This window comes from Solea solea, chromosome 12 (genome assembly GCF_958295425.1).
Source record: "Solea solea chromosome 12, fSolSol10.1, whole genome shotgun sequence".
In the NCBI taxonomy this organism is placed as follows: Eukaryota; Metazoa; Chordata; class Actinopteri; order Pleuronectiformes; family Soleidae; genus Solea; species Solea solea.
In genome coordinates this window covers 25,859,051-25,879,180 of record NC_081145.1, presented here as the reverse complement: position 1 = coordinate 25,879,180, position 20,130 = coordinate 25,859,051, and the positions used below count along the sequence as shown (strand labels likewise).

General features: G+C 39.6%; 1 protein-coding gene across 1 annotated transcript; it reads right to left on the bottom strand.

The window, feature by feature from the left end:
* Positions 1-4,931: 4,931 nt before the first annotated feature.
* Positions 4,932-17,212, bottom strand: slc38a8a (solute carrier family 38 member 8a). The gene is made up of 10 exons (XM_058645366.1): positions 16,542-17,212; positions 15,502-15,700; positions 13,888-14,044; positions 13,677-13,781; positions 12,452-12,509; positions 10,260-10,374; positions 7,434-7,581; positions 7,090-7,292; positions 6,934-6,985; positions 4,932-5,769 (listed from the first exon to the last, which is right to left on the bottom strand). Exons 1-10 carry the CDS (start codon positions 16,743-16,745, stop codon positions 5,667-5,669), a joined length of 1,344 nt encoding a protein of 447 aa, XP_058501349.1. The 5' UTR covers positions 16,746-17,212; the 3' UTR covers positions 4,932-5,666.
* Between the last annotated feature and the right edge of the window lie 2,918 nt (positions 17,213-20,130).

Below are 20,130 nucleotides of genomic sequence, written 5' to 3'. Positions count from 1 at the left end.
TCCCAATATTTTGTTTTCAGGATCATATTTTTCCCAAGTTCTTACATTCCCTAGATTTATATGTTCCCAATGTCATATGTTCTCAACTCCTTGCCTCCCAAAGATTTTAAGTTCCCAAGAACTAAGAGTAATTTATTCCCAATTTCTTACATTCCCAAGCTTTTATGTCCCCCAAGGTCATATGTTCCTAAGTAAACCTAATTAGTTCCTTTAAATGTGGGCATATAATAGTGAAACTTATTCTGCAGTGCTGTGGAACACATGACAAGTTCCCAATATTTGTTAGTAAGCAGAGGAGCAGAGGAACATCATTTTCAGGACTGTGAGAGGACATTAGAGTATGTAGAACTGGGGAACGTAGGACCAAGCATCCCATACATAAACTTGAAGAACTTGAAGGCTCTCGAGCTCCAATAATAATGAGCAGCAAATACTTGTAGCTACATTAGCATCATTAAATCCAAACATTAAAACCTGAATATACCTTACTCCTGACTAAAGAGTTTGTGGGTCTAGCCTTTAAGAGAGGTAGCTCAGTACACTACAAACAAAAACCAGGGTTACATTACTTTACATTACCTTTTTCCAAGGTTTGTTTCAGGGGAGAAAAAAGACAAAAACAAACACATTATCTTGTAAAATGAACTGAATTCTGTCATGTTTTTACTTGTTTGGCGATGAACTGTAATTTCTTAACCTTGAGATCTTCACAATGGCTGCTGTGGAATAACGTCTAAGACAATTATTTAGCATGTTTCAGGAGGAAAAACTGCAGAAAACTGTCGCGAGCATTGAAACCCCATGTAGATACAGACATGTAGAGAAACACTGAGTGATATTTCTTCATGTAGCGTTTTTGGTTTCTTTATTTGAGTTTTTATTAGTTTGTTGACCTCAGGCTCGTTTTAGAGGTGATTGTTTTGCTGTCAAAGGATCATTTACTGACTTTTCGAAAAGAGTCTGCTGCTACCTTGAGACAGAAGAGACTTAGTAGAGTGAAAAAGGCAGCGCCTCACTGTTCTCCATGCAGCTACACATCGTTTTATCTCTGCCTTCTGTTTGTATATTCCTGGTCCGACTCTGGTGATGGGTAGCTTATTAGCTGTGGAAGTCTAGTTGTACATAATTGCCAATGTTGTTCTCTTATATTATTATTATTATTATGATTATTATATTTGTATTTATTGTCATCGTTAAGTGGCAGTAGCTCTCTACAGTTGCTGTTGAGCTTATCGGAAAACAGTTTGCGTTGAATCAGAACACCAGAATCAGAGACATCCATCTGAACAACACTGAATATAAAGCCTTAAAACATCATCACATGCTAAAGGAGGTTTTTCAAAGGAGTTTCAAACAACTACTTCATTTTTTATTTCTTTTTTTCTTTTTGATGTGACGTGAAACTCCCAGTAAGCAGGGAAATCCCACTGGTGGTCTTTCAGTCGAGGCCTCTTGGTTTTAGATTACGCAACAACAAACAGTGGAGTGTTGCAGTTAACGTTTTGACACAAAGACAGTTTCACAGAGTGCACCACTTTATCAACGCATCACTAGAGAAAATTAGGCTTCACGCACATTTCTACCACACATAAGGGTCTTCTCAAAGTTAAGGGTCTTTCCTTAAGCATGTCCGCCTCTGCAGAGACCACGCACCTAGCTAGCATTCTGGAAACCCGTAAATTATTCTTCAAAAAGTGTTTGTTTCTGTTACATTGAGTGACTGACGAGTGGCTGTTCATGAAACATTAAGCAGGTAGAAAATATAAGTGGACATAAAAGTCATCCTGTGTTTGAATATTGTCTATATTTTATATTAGCCGGCATTCTAACTATGCTAACTAGCAACATCGGCTAACAAACACAGACACCGCAGCTTAACCGCAGTTAGCCGTCTCTTGCTGGCTCCCAAATTTATTTAATGAGGTCCGCCTCTTTATATTTAAGTCATTTCGCTGTGTATTTAATATTAATAGACTCAATTTGCATCATAAATGTTTTTTTATGTAGTTCCAAATCACCAACACTTTTGAGAAATTCTGTGCGAAATATTGTCATGAATTTCATTATTGTGAATACAAGATGGAATATCATGATATATTTTATGATTAATGTCAAAATACTGACATTTACATGTTTTACTGACAAATATAAAAATATACTTGGCTATTACAACAAAATATGCACCCACCCACTGCAGTGAGGATATACAGTACAACATGTATGCTTGTAAATTAGCCGTATGATTGACTCAATCCTTGGTAGAATTTGAAGGATGCTACACCCTGGAACAGTCCTTCAGGTGGATGCGGTGATGTAACATCCTTGAAATTCAGCCGTTGGAGGATCCTTCCTTGACTTTGAGAAGCACCAGTCGTTGACATATAAATATGTGTGTCCCCAATAAGTGCAAAAAACAACAAAATCCATCTTAATCTGCAGCCTGGTTGGTGCAAATCTCAGCTGTCTGTCACATACACGGTCGCATCACTGGGTCTGGTCTCTGCAGTTATTATTCTCAAGTGACCTCCCAAAAAAGCAATCTGGAATTACTGGTTATAAAAAAAAACAGTCGAGGTAAAGTGGTTTTTTTTTTGGCTTTGTTGGAAATTGATCAGATCTACTGACGCCTCACCACTACTTACACCACTTAACCCTAACCCACACAACAATCAGACTCTCATTCAGAAAGCACAATGTAAAAAATGAGTGAATATTGTGACTAAAAGCTAGTGTATATTAGAGGTTGTTGAGTATGATGAGAGTATTTAGAGATATATAGTATTTACTGTTTATCAGATTGAAGATTTATCAACGAGTCATTCCTTTGTAAAGCTACTTTCAAAGGTGCCATCTCTTCATCCGTCTCACTGTTGTGTTTATTTTCTCTCTTGTCCTCTGTGATTGACAGCCACTCTGTCACCTGCCAGAACTGTGGGGGATACAGCTACTCTGATATTAATGTGGAATCTGGCACCGCTGCTTTCTTTTAGAGCACTGCATGGCTGCACTGAGCGGGGCGGGGCGGCGGGGGGCAAGGAATGTCTGTGAAAAATGTTATGGCATAAACTGTAAGAGTAATTTGTAGTACACAAGCTTTAAGAAAATGCATGCGAAGGTTTCGCTGATTTGTCTAAGAAACTAATCTGGGATTCACAGTGGAGTTTATGACATCTGGATTTGAATTTAAACTGGAACGGTTTACAACGTCAGGTCAGATTTCAATCGGTGCTTGAAAGTTTTTGAAAATAGACATGGGTCATTGAAATACTTGAATTTTGTGCAAGAAAGAAAGAAATGAAGTTGATATTTAGGTACATTTTCGTTACAACGCCACCTACTGAGTGAGGCTTAGGGAAGAAGAACCACCTCTAACTGCACAGGAAACCCTACCACATGTGTATTTGACAAAATGGGCACCATGCTGTATGAAAGAAGACCTCAAACTAGAGATTGAGATCATAAACTGCTCAGGAAAATCTTTACTGACATGACATAATGCAGTGTGGGAATGAAAGAGGCAACATTCATTTAGATAATTAACATCTCTTTGGGGCTGCAAATAATGTTTTTCATAATTGATGTTGATTGGCGTCTCCCAAACCTGGAAATGATGACGTTCTCAAATGTCTTCTTTTGTCCACAAACCGAAATGATTTAGGTGTAAGATGCAGAAAAATCAAAAGGTTTGTTTTAATTATAAGGCCCTGTATCTCTTTAACCGTAGGTCAACTCTTCATTGTATCCCAGTGTGTTTCACAGACAGAGCGGCCGTATTCTGAACAGAATTAAAGTCATATAGCATGGATTATGATGTTTACATGTCGGTGGTTCACCGACAGCCACAGTGACACAGTGTCCAGCTCAATGCAGCCACGCGCTCTAACTGAGGGCTTCTCTGTTGTACAGGTACTGTACATTGAGCCCAGCTTGGGTTTGGGTCGCGTATGTGCGGTCAGACGTAGCGAGTGAACTGTTTGAGAAAAAAAGCAGATGATACATTCCTGAACGTCCCTTTTCAGACTGTGCCACCTGTTGTTTTCGGACCCTCCCACCACGCCATCATACCATGAAAGAGTTGCGCCACTGAAATGTAGTGAAGCTGGCCTTGATTCAATGTTTTTTCTGGCAACACGTAAAAAACAGCGGATGGATATGTATGTACCTGTAGCTGTAGTGAGGCTGGTGGGTTTGAGCAGCGTGTCACCAGGTTTACCTCAACAAGTGTTGTTACATGATATAAAAAGACATCAAGGCCATCTCTTTCCCTTCTATGGGTGTGTTCTTTTCTATCCTTTTACTGAGTGCATGCCAACTGAATGTCCAGTAACTTCTTTGCTGTAGTATTAGGCCATGCTACTCTTCAATGGGTTTTGTGCTTTTCTTACCTTCTTTATTTTCTAGTATTCCTATGAAAAGGAGACAGAGACTAAAAATCTATTATATGAAATATACAATATATGACTAGAAAAAAAAAAATGGCATACATGAATGAACATTCACTTTTATGGCAATGAAATATTAATTCTTTAATGTACGTTTCAGTAAAACAGCTTTCTCTTCTTACGTGTAGAGACTTATTGCAGGGATGCAAGTATTATATATGAATATATATATATATATATGGTCTTAAAAGATTATCTTGTTGAAATTCTAGATGATGTAGAGTGATGCAGTTCAATAAAACTAGAAACCTGGAAACCTTTTTTGTTTGACTTTGATTTGAAAACACTGACTGTGATCACTTTGTGAAGTTTGAAGACGTTTAAATTCATTTAGCCAATGGCCAATAAAGTCCCTTTGTCATATAATTGAATAAGAGGCTAAACAATTCCCTGAAAGTAAAGCTGAAGGTTATTCCTGAAGATATTTATAAGACTGAATTTGAAATGATCCAAAGAGTGAGAAGGGTTAAAGACTTAAAAACAGCCAAGTTCAGGTTTGAGTTATAAGATAAAGATTTATTTGCTTATCCGTCACAAAGTGAACAAAAATAAAACAGAAAAGACATCAGTGTCGGTATTTACTGTGAGCTGAATTGTCACGTAGGAATCGGCCCAGACTTTTACCATCAGTGCACTCTTACTGCAAATAACTGTTCCGAGACTCTTTTTGAGTCTTTTAACCAAGTGATTTTGTGCAAAATTTTATCCGTAAATCTCTTCAAACGTGAAACAATACTTGGTGTTTTTACTCCCACACACCAGGAGGCAGCTCTTTCGTGTTAAACATACTAACGTCTTTTCTTTTATGGCAGTGGAACCTTCCAGATCCTGTTAGGATCTTGCATTATTTTTGACGTTAACTCCGACAGTTTTATGTTTATGTGACAAACTTTGTGCTCGCTCACATCAAATGTCAATCTTCATCATAACCCACAGACTGAACACTGACACGTTCAATACTGATATGTACAAAACAGAAAATCAACAAAGGGCCCGAAATACCTGAGGATTTCAATCGGAGGACGGAGCTCATCGTCATGGTAACCCGAGCCAAAGTTCCATATAATGAACTTAGTGTGGAGGGGGGAGATCAGTTCACTTTTAAAGAGTCCATGGTGGCCATAACTCAACATGAGCTGTACAGGAGAGGGAGAGAGGGGGGGGGGATTCACACGTGGTCAGCGTTCTCTCCATGAAAACACAGATCTGCGAGGGGAGGTGGAGTCAGATCTTTCCCAGCAGCTGCATGACAGCGATGGTGGTGCTCTGACCAAAGATGAAGGCTCCACTGATCAGCGTCACAACTCCCCAAACTGTGAGGACGACTCTGTAGAGGGAGATGAAAAACAACACCCCATGATTGAATTAGAGTTGTTCCGATTCCGATACCAGTATTGGAAATGCCTCCGATACTGCCGAAAATGTGGGCATCAGTATCGGCGAGTACTGGAGTCCATGCACCGATCCGATACCACGGAATTTATTAGAGCTCCGTTAGCTCTGACACGGTTCTTCTTCGCCGCTCTTGAAACAGTTGCGCTGTGCTGTTTTAGAGGTGTGAAGAAGAACTGATCACCTGACACCTGTAGACAAGGAGCTAACGTTAGCTCATCATGTCGGCGGTTTGGCAGTATTTACCAGTTAGCTCCGTTAGTGTTGTTAGCTGCGCTAGCTCCGTTAGCGCGCCTACAGTCAAACCGGAGCGGCTCGTTTATTAAACGAAAAGAGCAGCGCTACAACTAACCAGCGTACCTGTGTCCTGTGTATGTATGCCTCTGTTTTTAAAGTTTAGCGTTACTTCAGAGACTCATTTTAACTATCTGGAGTCATGAAAAAAAATGCGCGTCCTTTCCCAGTCAGTCGTCATGGAAACATGAAGCACTGCCAGTGCTGCCGTGTTTGGACCAGAATCAAAACAAACGTACAAGCTGAAAAACGAAATAACACATCACTGGTAAAAATAAATGGTGTCCATTTGCTGTATTTGTTCATGTTTTACAGAGGGTTTAACCTGAGCCAAACCTTACCACAAATGATAATCATATCAGTCATGCAGGCGTAGTATGATATATTTTTTTTTATAACACACTGGTATCGGTATCGGTACTCTGTATCGGCCGATACCCACAGCACAAGTATCGGAATCGGTATCGGGAGGGAAAAAATGGTATCGGAACATCTCTAGATTGAATCCAAGACTAAAGTTTGATGATGATGTAGAAGCTCAGCATTTGACAGTTTAATGTAATTGTCAGTCAGAAACATCACTTTGGACCACCATGATTTTACAATAACCCACAAAATGTTCGATAACACACTTGGAAGAGACAGAGCGTGAGGTGAGGGACGTGCAACTACACCAATAAACATTGCCAAACTGTACACATTGTACCTTTAAATGTACAGAATTTTCATTTCTTTAGTAAATATCGATTCTGCTTTTATACTTCGGTGTATATTGATGATATATTATGACGTAGATGGTTCTCACCTGGTTTTACAGGACACGGGCACAGACTGCATGGCAAAGATCAAACACAGTCCTGTACAAACACAAACACACACTTTAATCATTGCACGTGATGATAATAATAATAATAATAATAATAATAATAATAATAATCATCGTGGGGCTCCGAGCGCTTACCTGGGAAGATGAAGATGAAAAAGGCGCTGATCCCGCCGATGACACTGATCACCTTGCTGATGTCTGGCACAAAGATGGCGATAAGCAGCGTCACTGCGATCCACAGCACCGTCAGCACGTATCGGCTTCGGTTTTCAAAGTCCACCGTCACCACGCCGTGACGCTTCCGCCGCCAGCTCAGCAGGGGGTCCTGGATCACTGATCTGAGGTAAGAGAGATGGAGGCGTCTCACCTTTCACATCAGGTTCACTTGGTATCAACTGATTTATCTCAGATAAGACTTTGTTCTTTTGATTAAATCTTCCTTAGAGGATCACACTGAACGTGCGACACGTGTCACCGACCTGCCGAGCAGCAGGATGATGGGGTAGATGGTGATGATGGAGATTCCAAACAGCAGCCTGGCGATGAGAATCAGAATATCATCGCCAGTGTACGACATCAGAATGTCGGCCCTCACGTCCTTTCCGAATGTCAGGTACCCATAAACCCCTGCAACAGAGAAGGACGCGTCACAAGTATTAAAGTCAGTCGAGGAGCAGAGTCAACGAAAACAGATAGAACACAAACCATCTTTGAAGTGGGTGGGATTAGAGCTGCAACTAACAGTTATTTTCGAAATAGAAATCTGTTTCAAGATTAATCTAGTAATCGTTTGGTCCATAAAATGTCAGAAAACGTTAAAAAAATGTTGATCAGTGCTCGTCAAACCTGGAAACGATGATGTTCTTGAATGTCTTGTTTTGTCCAAACTAAAATAATTCAGTTTTAATGATTTTGTTGTTATATGGAGCAAAGAAACCAGAAAATATTCACATTTAAGAGGCAAAAACAAACAGAAAGCTTGTTTTAATAATGAAAAAGCTTCAAACGGATGAATAGATTATCAAAATATTTGACGATTACTTTAGTAATTGATTAGTAATCAATTCATCGAGTAATTGTTTCAGCTCTAGGTGGGATTATCAACTAATTAAGCAAATGAAGCAAGTAAAGTACAGCCATATCTGTGACACCTAATATCCTTTTGGATTAGAAACTGAATCATTTCCAGAAGATATTTAGATGTTGTCCATGAACAGTTCCTTGAGATAACATACGTTATGATTTGGTGCTATTACAAATCAAAATAAACTTAATGGAATTTAGTAAATTAACTGCAACCTAATTGTATGCATGATACATAATGTATTTTAAAACATATACAGAAATCCTCACTAAATGGTTTGAAGAATTATGGATTATACAGAGGCTGCAGGGAAAAACCCAAAGCAGTTCCACAACACACACACAAGCTCAACACAAATAACTATGATTTCAGTATTGATCAAAAAAGAACTCATTAGGCCTTTACTGAGAAGCCCAATGCATCTCATTTTATTAAACATATTTTAATGGCGAGAACAAAGAATATACATTTCACTGAATTTGGTAAATGGAAAGATTTTTATAAAAGTCCATCATCATCTAAAAAGCCCTGGTCTACACCTTTAAAAACTGGCAGTAAAAGTACACCGACATCAAAGGTTACACTCAGCTTGAACTTCAATGAAACACATTTAAAACTGTCAGAAAAGAACGGGAGCAGTCAAGCAAGTCCTGGCAACAACTAAAATCATGTTTGTGTGTGTGTATTTCCACGGCCCCGCCCCTCCTCGACCCCGCCATCATTCTCGGTCGATGGAATATATAAATAAATATTCTGGGAGGGAAAAGATGAATTACAATAGCAGGTCCATCAGTATATTAATCCAAGACACTGAGCGGGATAATACAATTAAAGACAAAAAGAAAATCAATATAGTTAATCCTGATGAAATCCAGGCAGATAAAACTTATTGGCAAAGGGAGCACGAGTGTGTAGAATTTAGCCGACTCAGCAAAGACGCAGGAAGAAGTGGATTTAAATGTGATGAGTGTTTTTGTGTTTGGATTGTGGGTGGGTGTCAGTACAGCCGTGAAACACTATCATTCAGGGATTAAAACAGGAATGAATTAACTGAGCCGGATAAATGGGGGCGGGGGGGGGGGGGGGGGGGGGGGGGTTGCATCAGGAAGGGCATCCAATGTAAAATCTGGATACAACAACTCAACATGCAGCTCACTGAAAACAACATTATGATCTGCTGTGTCGAGGCTTAAAGGGAGAAGCCGAATGAATTCATGGTAAAAACAGAGGCAAAACCCAGCTGCAGAAACACTGTCTGACAGTAATGAGCCAGAACGCTAAAAATAAAAATGTTTGTTTTCAGATCAGTGAGTTTGGGGAACTGAATCAACAACTCCTGTATCCTGTGAGGTAAGAATCCCTGTTATTCTCCTGCAGTGGTTCTTGAAGTGACAGAAAACGTCAAGTTTCCCAACAGAAGAGTCTGTTTCACAACAAGGTAAAGCAATGACAATATTCCTAATATAGGGAACACTTAAGCTGGCATAGAATCTATTAGGCGAGCTTTTCCTTAAGCTACTAAAAGTAAAGTTTATGCATGTTTTCTTGCCCATAACTGCTTCTCAGCCCAAACACCGACCGATGGTGTCCAATCCAGACCCTGATCCATTATTTAAATCATTGATAACTGCCACTTTTTGGCTGAGCATTCATATTTTAAATTGGCACAGCTTTGCTAATCTTAACGTCACTACAGCTCCAACAAATACAGACCAATTACATTAGTGAATTGGGGCAACAATGGATGCATGAGCTGAGCCTCAGTACTGCTGCATGTCTTCTTTCATCTCAGTGACATGCATTAATCAAAATATTATTTCAGCAAACTTCATTTGATTTGAAAGCCTTTTTTTTTTTTTAAACAAACATGCACATTACTCCACATATTAAAAATGGAGATTTTAATCTACCTGGACGTCTAGATTTAATGTGACAACCCTAGGTGTAAAATAACTTCATAAAACCCCACTCAATGATGCAGGATCCACAAAGTGTCAGCTATGAGATGCATTCAAGGAACCCTGTAAATTCCCTCACTACTGCAAACATACAAACAATCCACTATCCAAACTACTACTGCTGCTGCTGCCACCTGGTGGTCAAAGATGCACTCCTACTTTATAGTTTTTCAATGTTGTTTGATGTTTTATATCTTGTTAGGGCAAATTGTCTAATTGTCTCTTTTCCTCGAGGAGGAAAATAAAAAAAAAAAACTTCTTACCTGTGAGGGAGTAAATTATGAGACAGAAGATCATGGAGACCACAGAGATGAAGACCCAGTGAGACAGTCGCTGGTTCTCCATGCTGCTGTAGATGGCAATGGAAGCCTCGTGGCACTGCAACACACAAATGTTTAGTTCAAATAAAATATCTACTTAATTTTCCTCTCTGGTTGAGTTTAAAAATGTCCACTAGGGTGAGGGTGGGATTAGAGATGAATGCGTGCAATCAACGTGGACTCTCATTTTAGTGTATGTATGTATGTATGTATGTATGTATGTATGTATATGTATATATATATATATATATATATATATATATATATATATATATATATATATATATATATATATATATATATATATATATATATATATATATATATATATATGAAGTACGCTGCTACTTCCCACCTCAAGCAGCACAAGAGTAAGTCATCCATCGTTGCCACTCCCAAGATGGCAGGTGCATTCTCTATTAGTCAGTTAATCCATGTGCTGCCAAAGAATAATGTCTGACTTCTCCTTTAATTGTGGAGTGCAGTCTCTTGCATTTCCACACTTGTAAACCCCAGCTTTAACTGTCAAGACAGATTGAGAATCACCAACACTGAGGTTTCTCACCCGTTTAGTGCTGCAGCAGGAGAGAGTGAAGATTCAAAAGGTCTTACCATCCCGGTTTGGTGTGAAAAAAAATTATTATTTGGGTTTAAAATGGGGCTTCCCCTCCCCTCCCCTCCCCTCCAGCTCTCAGGATCTCATCAAGTGGCTTTTCAACCCTGTGCAGAGCAATCACTCACTCTGAGGCAGCATGTGTTGTCTGCATGTGGGTTTATGAGATGACATGCATCAGTCCTTTCGCACTTAACCCCGTATTTTATTAGATTCCGTCAGCATCCTTCAGGGGTTGCCTTGGCAACTTAAGAGAAAGTTCCACATCAGTCTGTCCTGCTTTGGATTGACAGAACGAGCCGCCCACCGCACCCTGCTATTAAATATGAAAAGCTCCACTCTCTCATGGCTCCTGTAGAGCACAGCGGCCCCGGGCTGCAGCGGCCCAATGACCTTTACACTACACTTAATCACACTTTCCTGAGAAAGATCAGGTTCTATATACGATTGAGAGAACTCACACACTGCATCACTCCAATGTCGACCTCATTACAAAACAGAGCACGAGAAGTTTCCATGTGGATGGTTTTTGGTTTTATTACGTCCACCAAAAATGTTTATCTTTCAGTCTTTTCATTGAGCACCATGAGGATACATTTAGGTAAAACAGATAATAGATATTGTGTGAGACAAGATGTTCCCTCGTTGGTCCTGAATTTAAAATCCTGCAGTTCTAAGAGTTTTTAAATGATGGCACCTTAAGTACATTTAAATTTAATATTTAACAACTGTTTTTCCAGAATTAGATTCTCTGTTGCTCTGTGCATGTACAAAAGTAGGAAGTGGTTCTAGTGACATTTGCAATTTTCATTGCCACAAGTGAACTGGTTTTGCTTTCCTGAAGGACACAATCATTCACAGAAATGCCAAAAACTGCTTTAATGGCAAGATGATGATTGTTTTAAATATTGAAAACTGATTTTAAGGGGGAAAAAAGAAAGCTCTCCTTTTGCTTTCAGTGACTCTGGAAGTCCACACTGGCACAGACCATCTGGATGTTTTCTAAGTCTAGTTTGGACAACCTCATCCTGTTCTCTGTAACTTCACTGAAAGCCATTTATTTCTAAACAGAAGGTTCCATCCGCCACTCTTCCTGTCACCGTCACATTCATCTGTACCCAGAAAAACCCTTAAGAGCTATAATTTCCCTGGTCGGTCTTTCTTCAGACATTTTATTGGACATTTCATTTCCTGTGACTCACATAAATATTATATTACAGCCCTTTTTCTCAACCATGAACAGGCAACACTGGCTTCTGGGGAGGAAGGGGTACGATATCTGTTATATATCACTTATTATATAAGTGAAAATTGGTTAATGTATGTTGGAAAGTGTGAATGCATATATTTATTATTTATTTATGAGTCCGTAACTGAATTTCGTTGTGTATATTCTTACTATGACAATAAAGTATCTAATCTCTATGGCGTACTCTACCATTCCTGTCATTACAGAATATTCTATAATAGTCTTTGTAAAATGTTTACACACACACACACACTTCAAAATTGTTGCACTCACCTGGAAACCAAAGCAGATGGTTGGGATGACACTGAACATTGACGCCCAGGAGCTGATTCTACACAGACAGGAAGAGATGAAAGACACAAACACACAACAGTCATTTTTTTCTGACGTGTACAAATGCCACAGGAACACGAAGGAGGAGGAGGAGGGGGGGGGGAAGCCATTATTAGGGCACCATTTATAATGCCGTGGCATTTAGAGACACTTTACCATAGTGTCCATTTGTCAGTCACAAGTGCAGGGCTGACGAGGGCGACCGCGGCAAAGTCAGTGAGCTAGACCCGAGTGTCAGCGACATTAATACGAGGGTTGAAGGAGGCGGCAGAATAGTTTGATCTAGTTTGTCGATGCCGGTGGCCTGATTTCACAGCAGATTTATGGATACACAGACTCATGAAAGCTGCCTCAAAGAAACCCAATAACATGGACTAGTTCTACTGATTAAAAAGATTTATGACATAAATAAGACAGCCAGGAAGATGATAAAAAAAATGGTTTGTATGCCTGATTGTCGGTTTCAGTCGACACAATTTTTCCTCCAGAGTCATTGCAACCTTTGATCATTTTGTTTGTGTAAATTCGAAAGTTCCTGAGATATCACTGTCTAGGATAGAGAGATAAATCTACTTTTTTTTGTATAACGACGCCTTCTTACCTCATTTCTAACCAAACAACTGAGGTACACACCTTCACGCAGCAGTAAATGGACTGTGACTAAGCATGTAGTCACAGTGAAATTGATTCAGAATGAGCAACTCCACTTTCTTTGTCGCAGGTAAAATGGGTCAGATGGAATTTTTCCAGGAGGTTTCAGAACATTTGGGTGAACAGAATATGACCAAACTCTTTTTTTATACTTAGAATAAGATGAGAATATTGATCCACTATAAAGCCGCTGACTATTTTCTCAGTTACTATGAAGTTGCTGGAAAATGTGAGTGAAACAACATTGAAAAACTATAAAGTAGGAGTGCATCTTTGACCACAGGTGGCAGCAGCAGCAGTAGTAGTTTAGATGTGTTTGCACTAGTGAGGGAATTTACAGGGTTCCTTGAATGCATCTCATAGCTGACACTTTGTGGATCCTGCATCATTGAGTGGGGTTTTATGAAATGTGAGTGAAGTGGGAAACACAGCAGGTAATTCTGCCTAAACCCCAGAAAGACCCCAAATTTCTTGGCATTTTCTGGATTTCATGTCTGAAAACTCAGGTACATACCCACTGCTGTAGAGCGGCGTGACATGAACCATAACAGAAGGCATGGTGTGGTATTTGATGATGATGGCTATAGCCAGGTAGGTCGCAGCCAGAGTGCCCAGACCACTGTGGGAGGACAGAAAAACAAAAAAAACATCTTCTTCAGACAGAAATCACACAAGAAAAAGTGTTAAATTGTCTACCAAACAAGAACAAGACAGACTTCACAGACCTGATGTATTTCTGAAAGCCAATCTCTTTGGGGATGGACAGCGGCAGGATGAGGATTATGCAGAGCAACACCAGGGCAAAGCGTTGGTCTGTGTAGAAGTGGTGCGGTAGATCTGACTCTGGCAGACCAGTGACCAGCTCATACATGGAGCCGCACACTGCAACACAACACACAAACAAGAACGTACAGGCTGAGCAACAAAAGTGATAATTCTTATAATTAAGAAAAGAAGGATGAGAAACTGATGTAACCAGGAAGACGTGACCTGCTACAGTGTGTAGGATTTAGGAAAGGTACAAAATACAAAACGGAGAACCATCACATCAGACCAAAACACTGGAAGTAAGCCCAGAGGGTCTCCTTCAGCTCCTTTCTGCCACCACCGATTCACATATTACTCTTTACTGAACAATGCAGGCAAAGTTTTAGTTTTAGATAAAAAATACCTACTATTTTTATCTCAAAGCTGGCAAATAGTGGGCAATACTTGGACATAATAGAAATTTCTCACATGGACAGTGAACAGTCAGTTAACATGTGTCCCTAAATAAAAAAAATATAGATGCAAACATCTATACTAGGGGGTCAAAATACCTATTTGACCCGTCGTCCTTCCTTGTGCAATACGATAATCAGTATGCCAGGGCAAATATAGATATCTAAATTAACAAATTAAAGAGCTCTAATGTAAAGAGTCGCTGCCAGTTTCACTCGCCAATTCAATACATAGACTTTATGCACTTTGTTCTCTATGTAGTGAATAAATTGAGAAATCCTGCACTTGAGCTCGAAAGTTTGGGAGCATTTTACCAAAAAAAGAGAAAAATGTGCATTGCAAAATCTGGCCGGCAGAAGTTGCCTCCCATGGCAGTACCTAACCCTAACCCGATGCACAAGCATCTGAAAAGGAAGCACGTTGTTGCTGATTAAATGTCTGACTAAGAGGAACAGTCATCAATTAGTAAGCTAATTGGCTAGTTAGCTGGTAAAATTACAGTGAGCTACTTACTTATAACTGGAATTGTTAATATTAACAATGACCATTTCATTAGCTTTAGCACACGTGTTATGCGTTTGCTGTAACGTTACAACAGCAATGTCATGTTTGAATAGGAAATGTGATAACGCTAATGTTTTATAATATATATTCAAAGTGCATAGTTTTTGCTTCCATTTTACAATGCACTAAACATTTACAGCTAATGTTTAATGCCAGAGTTGTGCCTTCATTTTATTTTATTTATCACATTAAAAAATGTCATAAATGCTGCTACAAAGTTCTGCAAAGTTCATTAAAAGCTGACTGAATCTTAATTGTCTTTATTTTTAGTTAGCACATACTTTAAACACTTCAATGGGAAGCTAATGATGGTTATAAAAGTGCATAAACCTGCAATTTACATATGATCTGATTAGTCGACTAATCGCAAAAATAACCGGTGACGAGTCGATTATTAAAATAATCGTTTGTGGCAGCCCTATTGTGGACCATGTATCTCATACGGTACCCCTGTGAATCCCGCCCCTAATCCTAATATTATTAGGATAGGGATAATAATGGACCACATTTCTAATTCAATGAGAAATAGAGGCACCAAAGTGGAGTTGACTCACACTCCTCCAGCTGGTCATCCACTATGACCAGAAAGGCTACGGAGATCATGAACAAGTTGAAGACGTAGCAGATCTCACACAGCTGACCGATGGCCGGCCCGCACACTTCTTTCACCACCGCCTGGTAGGTGCACTGACCGCTGATGGACGACGAGTAGCCCAGGATGATCAGACCACTGATGAGGAACACGAGGGAGACCTGAGTGGAGAGAGAGAGGACAGTGAGACACAAAAGGTCCTGTACATCTACTTTAAGTTTTACAGTTATTATGTAAATGTTAACAGCAAGCCAACATCCTTCAGTATGTTTAAATTCCTCTTGTATTTACTACTTCCTCTTCCCAATTGATAGTTTTTCATGTGTTTCTTTCCATTAAAGTTGAATAAATAGAAAAGGAAAATGGCCCAATCTCCTTTTTTATTCGTTCTCTTAAAGAAGAGTTACAATTTTCTATTGTACGTTTAAAAAAAAAAAAAGAGGAAATAATTGCCCTGTCTAAATTGTCTAATTGTATATGTTACGTTTAACATTTAAAATAAAAGGCCAACATATTCCAGTATGTTTACAAAAAAAGCCTTAAATTCATCATGTTTTGTTGTAAAGATGAATTTTCAAAGCAGACATTTTGACGGATCACAGTTAGTGGAAAAGCACAGGTGGATATAATTAAATGAACGATGGCTGCATTCCATTTAGCTTGCTAGTTTCTGGGCTCAAACTGGTTCACTGTCACACAGCCCTGACTTAGATAAACGGAACAGCGCCATCATTACTGTCATCACCAACACCTGTGCCTTTCTTTTTTTTCCATTTTCTGCTAAAATTGGTCAAAATGGCCGCTTTAAAAAAAACAACAATAAATCTCAACCAACAATCAACACCAAAACTTGAAATATAAATAAACTAATGTTGAAATAAAGTGAGAAAATCAAACTTTTAACAAGTTTATGTGTCAAGTTTAAAACACTACCACACATATAAATAAACCCACTCGGAGCAGGTGTAGGTTTTTAGACGGTTTTAAACTGAAATGACCCACCAGCTCCACGGTCACAGCGCTGCGGATTCCTCCGGCTCTCTCGAAGGCCCAGGGGAAGTTGAGGAGTCCGGCGCCCAGTGCGGACTTCAGCATGATGAAAACGGCCCCTACGGAACCGAGTCGTGGACCCACGGCCACGTCCAGCGGGGGCTTAGCCGAGGCTGAAGCCAGCAGGCTGATGCTCTCTCTGGCTAACTCCTCCATGGTTCACGACACGCGGCGAACCAATGACTCCCTGCGGGAACACAGCCGTGGTTTGTGGGCCGGGCAAGGAGGGTAAGCCGGGGCGGGGAAAGAGGAGGGGAACTGCTTCTGCTGGTGATGATAATGATAATGATGCTGCCTTCAGGTGCAGCTGCTGCTGCCTTCAGGTGCTGCCCGGAAACTGAACAGAGAGGCCGTTTCTCAATATCCATACTTGTGCGTACGTGTGCGTACTTGCGTACTCCCGTACTTGTGAAAACGTCATCAGCCTCAGTCCAAGTGCTGTTCCAATTCTCAAGTAAGCGAACAGCGAGGACGGTTCTCAAACCCGGAAGTGTTCTCGCTCCGCCCATTTTTACCAAGTATGCATCGGAGGTGACTTAAGCGTACTTGCGATGGCCATGTATCCCAGAATACATTTCGGCGGAGCATAGCAGCAAATAATAGAAATATAAATCTGAAATAAATATTTTTCTGTGTCCAGGAACAAAGTTTTAACATCATTTGAGGCGAGTCATTTAGAATTCAAACATGTGGTTTGTGTATGAAGATATGACGTATTTATAGTTTGGCAATGCTGTAACATATCTATTTTCCACATTGTATTATTTGTATTGTATATTTTAATAGAAATAAATTAATAAATGAAGTTAAATATTTAAAATGTAAAAATAATAACAACATATATATGCATTTATTAAAAGTATTTCATATGTTCATTTATCAACACCGTAGGTGGCGGTAATGAGGCTGCAGCACTTGGCACCAGCCACCATTCAAACAGCAGAACAATACATACATACTTGCATACTTGAGTATTGAGAAACAACCACATACTTGTGTACTCCCGTACTTGGGAAGTATATACTCCCAGCGTACTTCTCAAGTATATACTTCCCAAGTAAGAAAGTACATACTTGCTTACTTGAGTATTGAGAAACGGCCAGAGACTCAGAAACTTTAGTTTGAGGTGTCAAACTGACGGCCGCGGGCCATATGCGGCCCCCTAATCGATTACATGCGGCCCACCACTGACTACTATCACGTTAAAATGAAAACATGGCTCAGCTGCCTGCGATGATTAATGTAAAATTTACAGCATATATAAAACTAAATATATTTGCTAACAATATTTTTTACAATATTAAGACATTCAGTTATAATCATCGCATTTACGTTCAACGTTAAATTAAATTAAATTGAATTAAATTAAATTAAATAATAATATATATTGTATCCCATTAATTTGCTTTAGGCCCACCCCATGCACAGATCATACATCTTGTGCACCCCAAACATGTAAGAGTGAGAGCAAGCGCAGTGGTAGTTGACGATTTTGGCGATTATTTTCTCGAATAATCGAGTACTTGTTTATTCCATAAAACATCAGAAAATGTTGATTGGTGTTTACCAAACCTGGAAATGATGATGTTCTCAAATGTCTTGTTTTGTCCCCAATCCAACATCTTTCAGTTTTAATGATTTCTTTGTTATATGGAGCAAAGAAACCAGAAAATATTCACATTTAAGACTCAGACCGAATAGTGGTTGCAGCATTCGTCTCCACCAAGCCATATAGTTTGGTTCAGTTTGAATAGTATATATAATTTACTTACATTGTCTTTTGCTAATCTGTATTTATTTTTCCTGCTCGATTATTTCCTGCTGTCCAACTGATTCCTACTGTACGTGCCACATGATTTGGATGATGTCTTATATTCCCAGGGCACTTTTTTTTAATATCATAATTTTCTGATCTTTGGTTCTATATCCTCAGCAGGATATAGACTTGTTCTAAGTCCAAAGGCTATAAAGTCAGCGTGAAGTCACAAGTGATTATGTCCGAAGTTGTCGCCTTCATTACCATTTGCAGAATCATGGGATCACTTGTGAATCATGTGACACCGATAAGCCAGAGACACATTTCTGAGGACGGAGGGAGATGATGAGAGAAGAACCGCCGAGTCTGAGGAGCCACCACTAAGTCTCTGCCCAGAATGTGAGGGAGAAACCTGACTGAAGCCCAACAGGAAGTCCTGGCATCTGAGAAACCAGCAAGGTAAATAGGGCATGTGACCTCCACCGTCCACCAGCTTTCCTAAATCTTGTTAGCGCAGCTAGTTGGCTCCAGGGTTATTTCCCATATTCCCAAGGTTCTGAGGGAGATTAGTTGTCCAACTGAAAGGACGGGGTGACAGATTCACAGGCCGATCAGGCCTATTAGGCCTGGATAAGGAGTCAAAGCTCAGACGCCGAGCACGCTGACGCACATCACCCCTGATGAAATCAACCTGCATCACTGAATTCAAAACCCACATCCACTACAGAACCAATGAGCCAGATTGGAATTAGTCCGTTCAATCATCGTTACTCAACACACAGGAATGCGGCAGTCATTACCTCGTCACAGTGCATGAAGGAGACGTGATGAACGCAGTAAGCTGAGTTTACTAATCTGCAAAAGAAAAAGCTCACGTCGTGTTTTAAACCTCACGCTCTTAAACACTGAAGTGCCGCAGTGCTGCTGACGAACAAGCATCCAAAACGGGAAAACTGTTGGCTTTTTTTTTTTTTTTTTTGCTAACCAAGCAATTTCCAGTCATTCCTCATTAAATAATTCACTTTGATTCCGTCTACATGAATAATTTAAGCTCTTCATGGGAGAAACATGGAAATATTCAGGGCATCCAGGTGATTAAAACGGCCAACACAAATAGTTCCGTCAGGTTTTTTTCTGGCACAAAATAAACTGCATGACTTAAAGCTCCAGTGTGTACCGTTCGGTGATTTTTTTCTGCCCAATTATTTGTGTGCTGTGTCCTTTATCTAGACCTGATTGAGGGAGCGTTTGTGTGTATATATCGACAGTGCAGGGGCAGGCAAGTCGGGACAAGGAGCATTTATTCAGTCAAACTGTAAAACTACCGGGTTTTACAAAAAGTTTCTCAGTCGGTCTATGGATATAAATCACTTCCTGTGTGCGGTATTGCGTGCAGCGACACAAAATATAAACACCAGGAATGAACAAGGAAAAAATGGGTTTTGTTTAGTTTTGAATTAACTGTCATTCTCACATTATTTTACTCTTCTACCTTCAGAACTTTAGTATTAAACAGTGGCTGAAACTCAGTAGTGCAGTACTTCTAAAGTGAGATTTTCCAGTACTCTTTTAGAAGTGGAATATCTAACCTATTTTTCTGTTAGAGCAGCCAAGACACTCGAAATGTTTAATAAAACCATAAAAAGCAGGGGTTTTTTTACCGTGCATGCATAGATTATTGCATTAGTGCATGCATTATTATTTTATTTCCATTTTTTACTTATTTTGTACCGTTTATGCAGCACTTTGGTAACAGAAAGTTAACTGTATCGTCACGTTAGCAGA